The 12,692-nt window shown below is 37.5% G+C and overlaps 1 protein-coding gene across 1 annotated transcript; it reads left to right on the plus strand.

Moving 5' to 3' along the window:
* The first annotated feature begins 1,174 nt into the window (after nt 1-1,174).
* Nucleotides 1,175-2,142, plus strand: Vom1r112 (vomeronasal 1 receptor 112). The gene is given in 1 exon segment (NM_001408831.1): nt 1,175-2,142. A coding segment is annotated over 1 exon segment (948 nt). The 5' UTR covers nt 1,175-1,194.
* Nucleotides 2,143-12,692: the final 10,550 nt, after the last annotated feature.

The following is a 12,692-nucleotide window of genomic DNA, read 5'->3' on the forward strand; positions in this document are numbered from 1 at the left end:
CGTTAATCTTTGAGCTCTTGTACAATTGGAGACTATAGACATTGATGAACTTGGTCATAAGCACTTCATGGAGGATTCATTAGTATGTTGTTTGTGTCACAGATTGTAACATGGTGCACTTTGAGTTCAACAATGTTTTCCATGAAATGTTTCTAAATGACTTTCATAAATAAAATAGATTTAAAAGTTCTCAAATCAACAAATTGACAATAATAATAACAACTTGTGCTTCATCTAATAAATATAACATATATTCAGAACTTCTAGGTTTACAACTATTATAACATTACATTTGTAATAAGAAGTAAAATGGGCTTCATGAAGCAATGGAGTTTCTTGTAAATAAAGAACTCATTTGAACAAGATTTCCTCTTCCTCAGATTGAGAATGTAATTAAGGGGAAAAAATTTTCACAATTTGAAAATACACAAATTGATTAATATGTAAGAAAAATTTTCTGAATGCATAACAATGGATATTTAAGTAGAGGCATTTATAAATATAATTTCTTTCAGCCTTCAACCATTAGGCTCAAATCGTTATTCAAATGTTGGAAAACATTCTCAAAGAAACTAAAAATGTGAAGATTGACCAGAAAGTTGGGTTCTTGGGATATCCTTTTCTCTAACTCCTAAATTTTGCTCTGAGCATAAAATATTCTAATACTAATTCTAATAACAATACTGCCTATTATTATAGTAATCCCACATCTACCAGTGTCAACGTTTGAAGTTGTCAATTATCAGATTGCATGTTGCTAATATAACCTTAATTTACAAAACTCAATTTTTATTTCCTTAATTAGAAAACCACATAATTTGGGTATCAATAAAGAAATTATCTGGGTTCTTAAATTAATACTGTTGCCATCTAACCACATTTTGCATGGGTTTATGTATATTTCCCAAAGTTAAATATATGCCATTTGATTATTGGCCAATTGTATCAACAGGCTCGTTGCTGTATGTCAGCACTATATATTTTGTGCCTGAAGTATTAATGAGACACGTGTGTCTTTGAACATACAAATATTTGAGTACTTTGTTCCACATTCAGTAGCTTTCATATGTACCATTGATACCCTACAGATTGAATATTTAGGATAGAGAATGTTGTGTATCCTGTGACAAAGTACAAGTGGCCTCAGCCTTATCTTTTGAGTTAGTATCCTCAGTGAGAGGAGGAACTGACCATATGGATGCCAGTGAACTGTCTATAGGAGTGATCATCTTGTCTCAGACTGTGATTGGAGTTTTGGCTAATTTCTTTCTCCTCTACCACTGTATGATTCTTTACTTAACAAGGTACAGGTTGAGGTCGATAGACTGGGTTCTGATGCACTTAACTGTAGGCAGCATCTTTGCAATCCTGTCCAAAGGCATACCCCAGACAATTGCAGCTTTTGGCTTGAAAGATTTCCTCAATGATATTGGATGCAAATTGACTTTCTCTTTTCACAGAGTAGGTAGAGGTGTTTGTATTGGCAGCACTTCCTTTCTCAGTGTATTCCAGGCCATCATCATCAGTCCCAGGGATTCCAGATGTTCAAAGCTTAAAGTAAAAGTACACAAGTATATTTTTTATTCTGTGTACCTGAACTGGGTGATTTATTTCATTATAAGCATTCTTAATCTTTTGCATATGAGGGCAAAATATAAAAATGTAAGTACAATAAACCTGAAATCTTTTGTATACTGCTATTCTGTTCGTCATGACCCAATTAGTGACATCCTGTATGCAGCATTGGTGTCAGGTCCTGACATAATTTTCCTAGGACTCATGCTCTACACCAGTGGCTTCATGGTTCTAACCCTGTATAGGCATAAGCAAAAGATGCAACAAATGCCCAGGATGAATGTTTCTTCCTTATCCTCCCCTGCATCCAGAGCCACCAAAACAATCCTTCTCCTAGTCAGTACTTTTGTCTTATTTTATGCAATCTCTTCTCTATGTCAGCTCTTAGTAGCCCTCTTGTATAATCCCAGCTTGATCCTAGTGAATGTGGCCTCAATGACTGCTTCATTTTTTCCCACTGTTTATCCCTTTCTCTTCATGACCCATGACTCTTGGGCACTCAGTTTCTGCCTGCCCTTGAAAAGGAATAGACATTTTCCCAAAGCCTCTAGCCAAGAACTGAACTGAAAGCTTCTGGTAACTTCTAACATGGTTATTAAATATCTCTGAAAGAAATGTCAGCATAGTAACGGACATGATAATTAACTGTGGAGGCTTTTGCATGAAAGGATGGATACCCCTGTTCTGCAAATGAGTGTGTACACACACACACACACACACACACACACACACACACAAATATATATATAATGAATAAATATATATATAATTATTGGAGTCATTTTCACACAAGATAGTAAAAGAATGTACTCAATTAGTTTCATTATACAGTTAGCTATATATTTGCATGATCATATAAAATAGTTAAATTATAAAAGTTAGTGAAAATTAGGTAAACTTTAGGTTTTGGGTAATGGTAGTAAAATTAAAACAAAAGAAAACAAAACAAAATGCTAAATACTTTTCTCCTGTTTTTTTTTTTTTCTGGATTTAGGGTGTTTTACCATGAAGTAAATACTAGACCTGTTTGATGGAAGTCTATGTTTATATCTTATTTGTTCCTTTGCTCTGCTGCATTCAATACTGCAGCCTATTATTTTTAAATAGAAGATACAGTGATGCCCTTCATTTGCTGTTCCTCTTGTGCATATGTGACATTGTACGTTCTTTCCCTAATCATACCCACATTTTGAATTCAAACATATACCTTTAACATATTTCAATGTGCTCTGAGTGTGCACAAAAGAATTTTCTACTTTGGATATAGCTCTGCATACATTTTTTAAAATGGAATCCAATGAAATGTGTCTCATATCTTCTGCCTAGTCTCCTCATGAATCAATGCACAACAGGCAGACTGTATGAACTCTTGAACAGATCATCTTAAACCATTTTCACTTCCCATAGAGGACGTATTTCTATATGTATGACTTGTATTTGACTATTACAATTTTGTGCTTTATATTGTCTCTCTAATTCTATATGCTCTGATAAAACTCACTTCTTTGAATATTAATGAATCAACATGTATAATGATTTCTTCAGTGCCAAAGAGATAGATCAGCAGTTACAAATTTGTTCTCTTATCACAAAGCCTAGAGTCCAAGTACCTCCGCGCATTAGCTAACCTTTGACTGTAACTCCAAATCTAGGAATGCAATGTCCTCTTCTCAAATTCCCAGGCACTCAAACATGAATACAAAACTTAAAAACAATTAGAATAAATCTCAAGAATACTTTGCTTTCTTGACCCACATACTGTGTGTATTGGAGAAGTTCTCAGTGTCTCCTCAAATGCATGGTAATGCATTGGAAACTTGGTGCCATTTGGGATGATGTTATGCATGAGGAAACATTTCATATTCCAGCTCCATCTCACTACTTTTCTTTCTATGTGAGTTCTTCTGATCCATGTTCATGATGACTTTGATCACATCTGCTCTGTTGTCCTCAACCTGTGCAAATTCACCAACATACTCTTTTCTTTCAGGTGTATGCTATTAATAAGTTTCTTTTCATCTGGAATTAGCACTGCTTATGCATTTTGTTCTTGAGAAATATGTTGGTAAATCAATATGTGCATTTCTCAGTATGATATAACAGATATGTGAACTCACATTTGGAGTTTCTAACATGTTCTTATGGTAGATAAACAAACAATTTCAATGGATAAATAAATATGAATAGATGTTAGTTCACACGAATTTCTTGTGTGCGCTTCAAAGCATATAACAGCTCTTCAGATGATTCTTTAAATCCCTACTCAACAGATGTTTGTTTTTTTAAAAATGTATCAATCATAAAGTTATGCTTGTTATAATACTTTAGCATTGTTTTCTCACAGTTTCTTCTAAATTGTCAATAGAAGAGGAGAATTAGAGTTTCCCAGGGCAGAACTCCTTAATTGGTTTCGTGATCACTGAAATTCCATACATAGTAGCAACATGAAATGGATTCTAGTAATAGTTTTATTTTTAAATTTATGCAAGTGTAGGTAAATGGATATAACAATAAATGGGTGTAATTAAAATATTTGAGGCCATTAATTTCAGAGGGATTGGGACAGTGGGTTATTTAGTGGATTAAAGAAAGAAGTGAGAGAAGAAATGTTATTACATATTAATGAAAATAAAACCAAACTTATTTGTGAAAATATGACAGAGTCAGTATATTGCATCTGCCAGTAAAAACCTTATCCTTCCATTAAGGTTCATTATGCAGTACAATATATTAGGAAAGTATACTGTTGATCTGGCTATTGAAACCTGCTATTATCTGTCTCAGATTGTCAGCCTATTAGCCCTTGTCTGTCTTTATTTCCATGGCACCTCAGAATCAAATTAGTCATAGGATCAAAAGTCTTGATTAACAGAAGGTCTTGATAAAAGTATGCCATTAAAAGCAGCAGTGATAAATCTTCCCCAGTACAAGAGCCATCTGATAATCTAATGCAGTGGGTCTAGAAATGAAGACTTCAATGAGTACCTGACACCTCTCATTAAAATTCTGGATTTCATGCCATTTCTCATGAAACAAGGGTTCATATAGGAAAGCAGTGTATCATCAATATTTTTGTAAATGTGCCTCTGGATGTCGAGCCAAGGTCATGTAGTGAGCATCAAGTTAACTCTGGAACATTGTTTGTGGTATGAGCAAATTTCAAGGGATAAAGGATATATTATAATTTGTACTTTATATTTTACTTGGCTACAAATTGTAATAGCAATAAACTTATTTAAGAAAACATACTTTACTTATGGCTCTTGAATGTTTTTTCTTTTTTTAAAATAGGTTAATTCATTAATTTACATCTCAAATGTTGTCCCCCTCGAAGTTTTCCCCCTGCACACTTCCCATTCCATCCCCTTCCTCTTTGTTTCTTTAAGGATGCTCTTTGACTCAGCCACTGCACTCCTCCCTCACCACTCTAGCATCCCCCTTCTCTGGAGAATCAAGTCTTCACAGGACCAAGGGCCTTCTCCCACATGGATGCCAGATAAGAAAATCCTCTACTACATATATAACTGAAGCCACAGATCTCTTCATGCATACTCTTGAATTGGTAGTTAAGTCCCTGGGAGCTCTACGTGGTCCAGTTACATGACATTATTGTTCTTCCTGTGGTCCTGCAATCCCCTATAACTCCTTAACCTCTTCCCAGAACTCTTCCATTGGGTTCCCCTGCATCAGTCTGATGGTTGGCTGAATCTCCTTCTGTATTAGTCATGTGCTGGCAGACCACCCCAGAGAACACCTATGCCAGGATCCTGTCAGCAAGCACTTGGTATCATCAATAGTGTTGGAGTTTGGTGCCTGCAAATGGGATGGATCCTTAGCTAAGGCAGTCTTTAGATGGCCTTTCTTCAGTCACTGCTCCATTTTTTGTCCCTGTATATCCTTTAGACAGGGAACATTCTGGGTTAAAAATTTTGAGATGAATGGGTGGCCCCTTCATCTGGGGGATATGCCAATCTACTGAAAGTGGTATCTGAGGTTCTATATCCCCTTTGTTGGGTATTTTTGCTAATGTCATCCTCACTGGGTCCTGGGAATCTCTTACTTCCCTAAGATCTGGGACTTTCCCCCACTGCTACATATTTCTATTCAATTTCCTTACCCTCCGTACTTCTCTGCTGTTTCTTCCCATACTTGTCCTGCCCCCCTTTCTCTCCATCTCTTCTCTTCTCTCTCACTCTCCTCTCTCTCTCTCTCTCTCTCTCTCTCTCTCTCTCTCCTTCCCCCTCCCTCCCTCCCCCTCCCCCGTCTCTCTCCTTCTACCCTCTGTGATTATTTTGTTCCTCCTTCTAAGTGAGATTGAAGCATTCACATTTTGGTCTTCATTCTTCTTAAACTTCATTTGGTCTATGAATTGTATCATTGATATTCTGTGGTTTTTGATAATATCCATTTATCAGTGAAAACATACCATATGTGTCCTTTTGTGCTTGGATTACCTCACTCAGGATGATATTTTCTAGTCTCATCCATTTGCCTGTAAGATTCATTAAGTCATTGTTTTTAATAGCTGAGTAGTACTCCACTATGTAACTGTACCAAATTTTCTGTATCCTTTCCTCTATTGAGGGTTATCTAGGTTTCTATGTGTTCTTCATCTACTCATTTTCATATGTTCTTTATCTAAAGTAAGGAGAATTTTTTTCATATTTCCTCCAGAATGGTATCTCACAACATGCCTATACTGAAAAAAAGAGGTAGAAAGGAAGGTAATATCATAATTAGTCACCAAAGTTATATATATGATGCTGACTTTCCCAAGCAGAATAGTACTCTTTGGTTTACAAGAGAACTGAGAAAATAATTAAGATTTCTATACTAGCCTTATTACATAATTCCTTCTTCCAACCTAATTCTATTCTCTGAGAATTATACCTCACGGTTGGAGCCCATCCATCCCTGTCTTTGCATAGTCTTACAAGACTGCTTACAAGCCACCCTTCATCACATCACTACATTTGGGACTACCACCTATTGGTGTAGCCATGATACACTTAGCCCTTTAACAGCATCTTTCATCTTTTCCTTCTAGGCAATATCTGTTCCTTTCTACTACCCACTGGACTTGCAGCAGCACCTCCTACTAGGGATTCCACAGTGACCATATTACTTGATCCTAAGAGGACAATAGCAACAAAAAATGGAACAAAATTGAGGCAAGACATACTATCACTACCAAGAAATACATCGAAATTATAACTCCACATACTGAAAAACACAAACATGGGTATCCAAGACAATATGTCTCCACCAGAGCTCAGTTACCTTATTACAGTAAGCCTTTAAACATTAAATTTATCTGAAACACATAACGGGAACTCAATACATTAGATTTGTGTATGTTCAGGAACATTAATGAGGATAGTAGATACATTATTTAATGAAGATTGTGAACACATAAAGAAATAACTGAATAAAATAACAAATACAGTTCAAGACAAGAAATAGAAACAGAACTACTATAGAAAACCCAAACTGAAATAAAACTGAAAAAAGTATTATGTCAAACCAAAATCTGAGAAATCAATCTTATTAATACAGTATAAAACATGAAAAAATAGAGCTTCTGTTGTTGAAGACAAGATAGAATAGGTGTATACCTCAGTAAAAGAATATGTTAACTCTAAGACACTACAGGCACAAAACATTTAAAATATCTGGGAGTCTGCATAAAAAACAAAATATATAAATACCAGAGATGGAGAAGGGAGAAGAAAGCTAGATCAAAATCACAGTAAAATTTTTCACAAAATCAATAATAAAATTGATAACCTTGAGATGGAGGTTCTTATCAAGGTACAAGATTCATATAAAGCTCTAAGTAAACAAGACCATAAAATAAATTATCGGTGCTACATAATTCTAAAAGCACTCAACAAAACAATGAAAGACTATTAAAAGCGTAAGTGGAAAAAGATCAATCACATACAAAGGCAGACCTAGTAGAATAATATTCAATTTCTGAATTCAAGACAGATAAACCTTTTACAAATTCTAAAGCATTACAGATTCCAGAGCAGAATATTATACACTGCAAAATTATCCATCCTGTGAATAAAGAAAATATGCTACAATAAAAACAAATGTAAGTCTATCTATCTATCTATCTATCTATCTATCTATCTATCATCTATCCATCCATTCATATCTTCAAATCGCAGTGGAAGGAAACTTTCATTTTGAGGAGGTTAATCACACTCAAAAAGGCACAATAAATTAAAAATCACAGAAAAGTAAGTTAAAAGGAGACAAAAACACACACCATAACAAACAAATATCAGAAGTCAATAAACATTGATCATTAAGAACCGTCTATGTTAAAGGTTTCAAAACTCCAATGACAGTATGCAGATTTGCATATTGAATTAGAAAAGTGGATACATTTTAATCTTAACTCCATTAATGTCACCTCACCATCAAAGATAGGTACTACCAATAGAAGAACAGTATATAAAGATACTAATATATAATATGTAAAGACCTAAAATATTGAACAATGGAACAACCCAATTAAAAATGAGAAATAACTAGCCAAAAAAATCTAAAAAGATGAAATAGAAATGGCTAAAAAACCCTTAAAGAGAGACACCGCCGGAACCTGAAAGAAACAGACCGGATAAACAGTTCTCTGCACCCAAATCTCGAGTGAGGGAGAGCTAAACCTTCAGAGAGGCAGACAAGCCTGGGAAACCAGAAGAGACTGCTCCCTGCACACACATCTCGGACGCCAGAGGAAAAAGCCAAAGACCATCTGGAACCCTGGTGCACTGAAGCTCCCGGAAGGGGCGGCACAGGTCTTCCTGGTTGCTGCCGCTGCAGAGAGCCCCTGGGCAGCACCCCACGAGCGAACCTGAGCCTCGGGACCACAGGTAAGACCAAATTTTCTGCTGCAAGAAAGCTGCTTGGTGAGCTTGGGACACACGGAAGCAGAATTTCTCTAGGACCGGGCACGTTCTGTGTTTACCTGAAGTCCCACACCCCCGGATCCCGGCCCACAGCAGCTCTCTGCTCCCAGACCCGGTGAGAGAGAGACCCAACCGCCTGGTCAGGTGGGCACTCCTGAGGCTGCAGAGCGGAAGAGACCACCAACACTGCTCACCCCTGCCCACATCCCTGGCCCAAGAGGAAACTGTATATGGCCTCTGGGCTCCCGTGGGGGAGGGCCCAGGAGTGGCAGGACACCTGCCTGAGACACCGCCAGAACCTGAAAGAAACAGACCGGATAAACAGTTCTCTGCACCCAAATCCCGTGGGAGGGAGAGCTAAACCTTCAGAGAGGCAGACAAGCCTGGGAAACCAGAAGAGACTGCTCCCTGCACACACATCTCGGACGCCAGAGGAAAAAGCCAAAGACCATCTAGAACCCTGGTGCACTGAAGCTCCCGGAAGGGGCGGCACAGGTCTTCCTGGTTGCTGCCGCTGCAGAGAGCCCCTGGGCAGCACCCCACGAGCGAACTTGAGCCTCGGGACCACAGGTAAGACCAAATTTTCTGCTGCAAGAAAGCTGCCTGGTGAACTCAAGACACAGGCCCACAGGAACAGCTGAAGACCTGTAGAGAGGAAAAACTACACGCCCGAAAGCAGAACACTCTGTCCCCATAACTGACTGAAAGAGAGGAAAACAGGTCTACAGCACTCCTGACACACAGGCTTATAGGACAGTCTAGCCACTGTCAGAAATAGCAGAACAAAGTAACACTAGAGATAATCTGATGGCGAGAGGCAAGCGCAGGAACCCAAGCAACAGAAACCAAGACTACATGGCATCATCGGAGCCCAATTCTCCTACCAAAAATAAACATGGAATATCCAAACACACCAGAAAAGCAAGATCTAGTTTCAAAATCATATTTGATCATGATGCTGGAGGACTTCAAGAAAGACATGAACACACTTAGGGAAACACAGGAAAACATTAATAAACAAGTAGAAGCCTACAGAGAGGAATCGCAAAAATCCCTGAAAGAATTCCAGGAAAACACAATCAAACAGTTGAAGGAACTAAAAATGGAAATAGAAGCAATCAAGAAAGAACACATGGAAACAACCCTGGATATAGAAAACCAAAAGAAGAGACAAGGAGCTGTAGATACAAGCTTCACCAACAGAATACAAGAGATGGAAGAGAGAATCTCAGGAGCAGAAGATTCCATAGAAATCATTGACTCAACTGTCAAAGATAATGTAAAGCAGAAAAAGCTACTGGTCCAAAACATACAGGAAATCCAGGACTCAATGAGAAGATCAAACCTAAGGATAATAGGTATAGAAGAGAGTGAAGACTCCCAGCTCAAAGGACCAGTAAATATCTTCAACAAAATCATAGAAGAAAACTTCCCTAACCTAAAAAAAGAGATACCCATAGACATACAAGAAGCCTACAGAACTCCAAATAGATTGGACCAGAAAAGAAACACCTCCCGTCACATAATTGTCAAAACACCAAACGCACAAAATAAAGAAAGAATATTAAAAGCAGTAAGGGAAAAAGGTCAAGTAACATATAAAGGGAGACCTATGAGAATCACACCAGACTTCTCGCCAGAAACTATGAAGGCCAGAAGATCCTGGACTGATGTCCTACAGACCCTAAGAGAACACAAATGCCAGCCCAGGTTACTGTATCCAGCAAAACTCTCAATTAACATTGATGGAGAAACCAAGATATTCCATGACAAAACCAAATTTACACAATATCTTTCTACAAATCCAGCACTACAAAGGATAATAAATGGTAAAGCCCAACATAAGGAGGCAAGCTATACCCTAGAAGAAGCAAGAAACTAATCGTCTTGGCAACAAAACAAAGAGAATGAAAGCACACAAACATAACCTCACATCCAAATATGAATATAAAGGGAAACAATAATCACTATTCCTTAATATCTCTCAATATCAATGGCCTCAACTCCCCAATTAAAAGACATAGATTAACAAACTGGATACACAACGAGGACCCTGCATTCTGCTGCCTACAGGAAACACACCTCAGAGACAAAGACAGACACTACCTCAGAGTGAAAGGCTGGAAAACAACTTTCCAAGCAAATGGTCAGAAGAAGCAAGCTGGAGTAGCCATTCTAATATCAAATAAAATCAATTTCCAACTAAAAGTCATCAAAAAAGATAAGCAAGGACACTTCATATTCATCAAAGGAAAAATCCACCAAGATGAACTCTCAATCCTAAATATCTATGCCCCAAATACAAGGGCACCTACATACGTAAAAGAAACCTTACTAAAGCTCAAAACACACATTGCACCTCACACAATAATAGTGGGAGATTTCAACACCCCACTCTCATCAATGGACAGATCATGGAAACAGAAATTAAACAGTGATATCGACAGACTAAGAGAAGTCATGAGCCAAATGGACTTAACGGATATTTATAGAACATTCTATCCTAAAGCAAAAGGATATACCTTCTTCTCAGCTCCTCCTGGTACTTTCTCCAAACTTGACCATATAATTGGTCAAAAAACGGGCCTCAGCAGGTACAGAAAGATAGAAATAATCCCATGCGTGCTATCAGACCACCACAGCCAAAAACTGGTCTTCAATAACAATAAGGGAAGAATGCCCACATATACGTGGAAATTGAACAATGCTCTACTCAATGATAACCTGGTCAAGGAAGAAATAAAGAAAGAAATTAAAAACTTTTTAGAATTTATGAAAATGAAGATACAACATACTCAAACTTATGGGACACAATGAAAGCTGTGCTAAGAGGAAAACTCATAGCGCTGAGTGCCTGCAGAAAGAAACAGGAAAGAGCATATGTCAGCAGCTTGACAGCACACCTAAAAGCTCTAGAACAAAAAGAAGCAAATACACCCAGGAGGAGTAGAAGGCAGGAAATAATCAAACTCATAGCTGAAATCAACCAAGTAGAAACAAAAAGGACCATAGAAAGAATCAACAGAACCAAAAGTTGGTTCTTTGAGAAAATCAAGAAGATAGATAAACCCTTAGCCAGACTAACGAGAGGACACAGAGAGTGCGTCCAAATTAACAAAATCAGAAATGAAAAGGGAGACATAACTACAGATTCAGAGGAAATTCAAAAAATCATCAGATCTTACTATAAAAACCTATATTCAACAAAATTTGAAAATCTTCAGGAATTGGACAATTTCGTAGACAGATACCATGTATCGAAGTTAAATCAGGAACAGATAAACCAGTTAAACAACCCCATAACTCCTAAGGAAATAGAAGCAGTCATTAAAGGTCTCCCAACCAAAAAGAGCCCAGGTCCAGACGGGTTTAATGCAGAATTCTATCAAACCTTCATAGAAGACCTCATACCAATATTATCCAAACTATTCCACAAAATTGAAACAGATGGAGCCCTAACGAATTCCTTCTACGAAACCACAATTACTCTGATACCTAAACCACACAAAGACACAACAAAGAAAGAGAACTTCAGACCAATTTCCCTTATGAATATCGACGCAAAAATACTCAATAAAATTCTGGCAAACCGAATTCAAGAGCACATCAAAACAATCATCCACCATGATCAAGTAGGCTTCATCCCAGGCATGCAGGGATGGTTTAATATACGGAAAACCATCAACGTGATCCATTATATAAACAAACTGAAAGAACAGAACCACATGATCATTTCATTAGATGCTGAGAAAGCATTTGACAAAATTCAACACCCCTTCATGATAAAAGTCCTGGAAAGGATAGGAATTCAAGGCCCATACCTAAACATAGTAAAAGCCATATACAGCAAACCAGTTGCTAACATTAAACTAAATGGAGAGAAACTTGAAGCAATCCCACTAAAATCAGGGACTAGACAAGGCTGCCCACTCTCTCCCTACTTATTCAATATAGTTCTTGAAGTTCTAGCCAGAGCAATCAGACAACAAAAGGAGATCAAAGGGATACAGATCGGAAAAGAAGAGGTGAAAATATCACTATTTGCAGATGACATGATAGTATATTTAAGTGATCCCAAAAGTTCCACCAGAGAACTACTAAAGCTGATAAACAACTTCAGCAAAGTGGCTGGGTATAAAATTAACTCAAATAAATCAGTAGCCTTCCTCTATACAAAAGAGAAACAAGCCGAGAAAG

Source organism: Rattus norvegicus, chromosome 1 (genome assembly GCF_021556685.1).
Source record: "Rattus norvegicus strain SHRSP/BbbUtx chromosome 1, alternate assembly SHRSP_T2T, whole genome shotgun sequence".
NCBI classification, from domain to species: domain Eukaryota; kingdom Metazoa; phylum Chordata; class Mammalia; order Rodentia; family Muridae; genus Rattus; species Rattus norvegicus.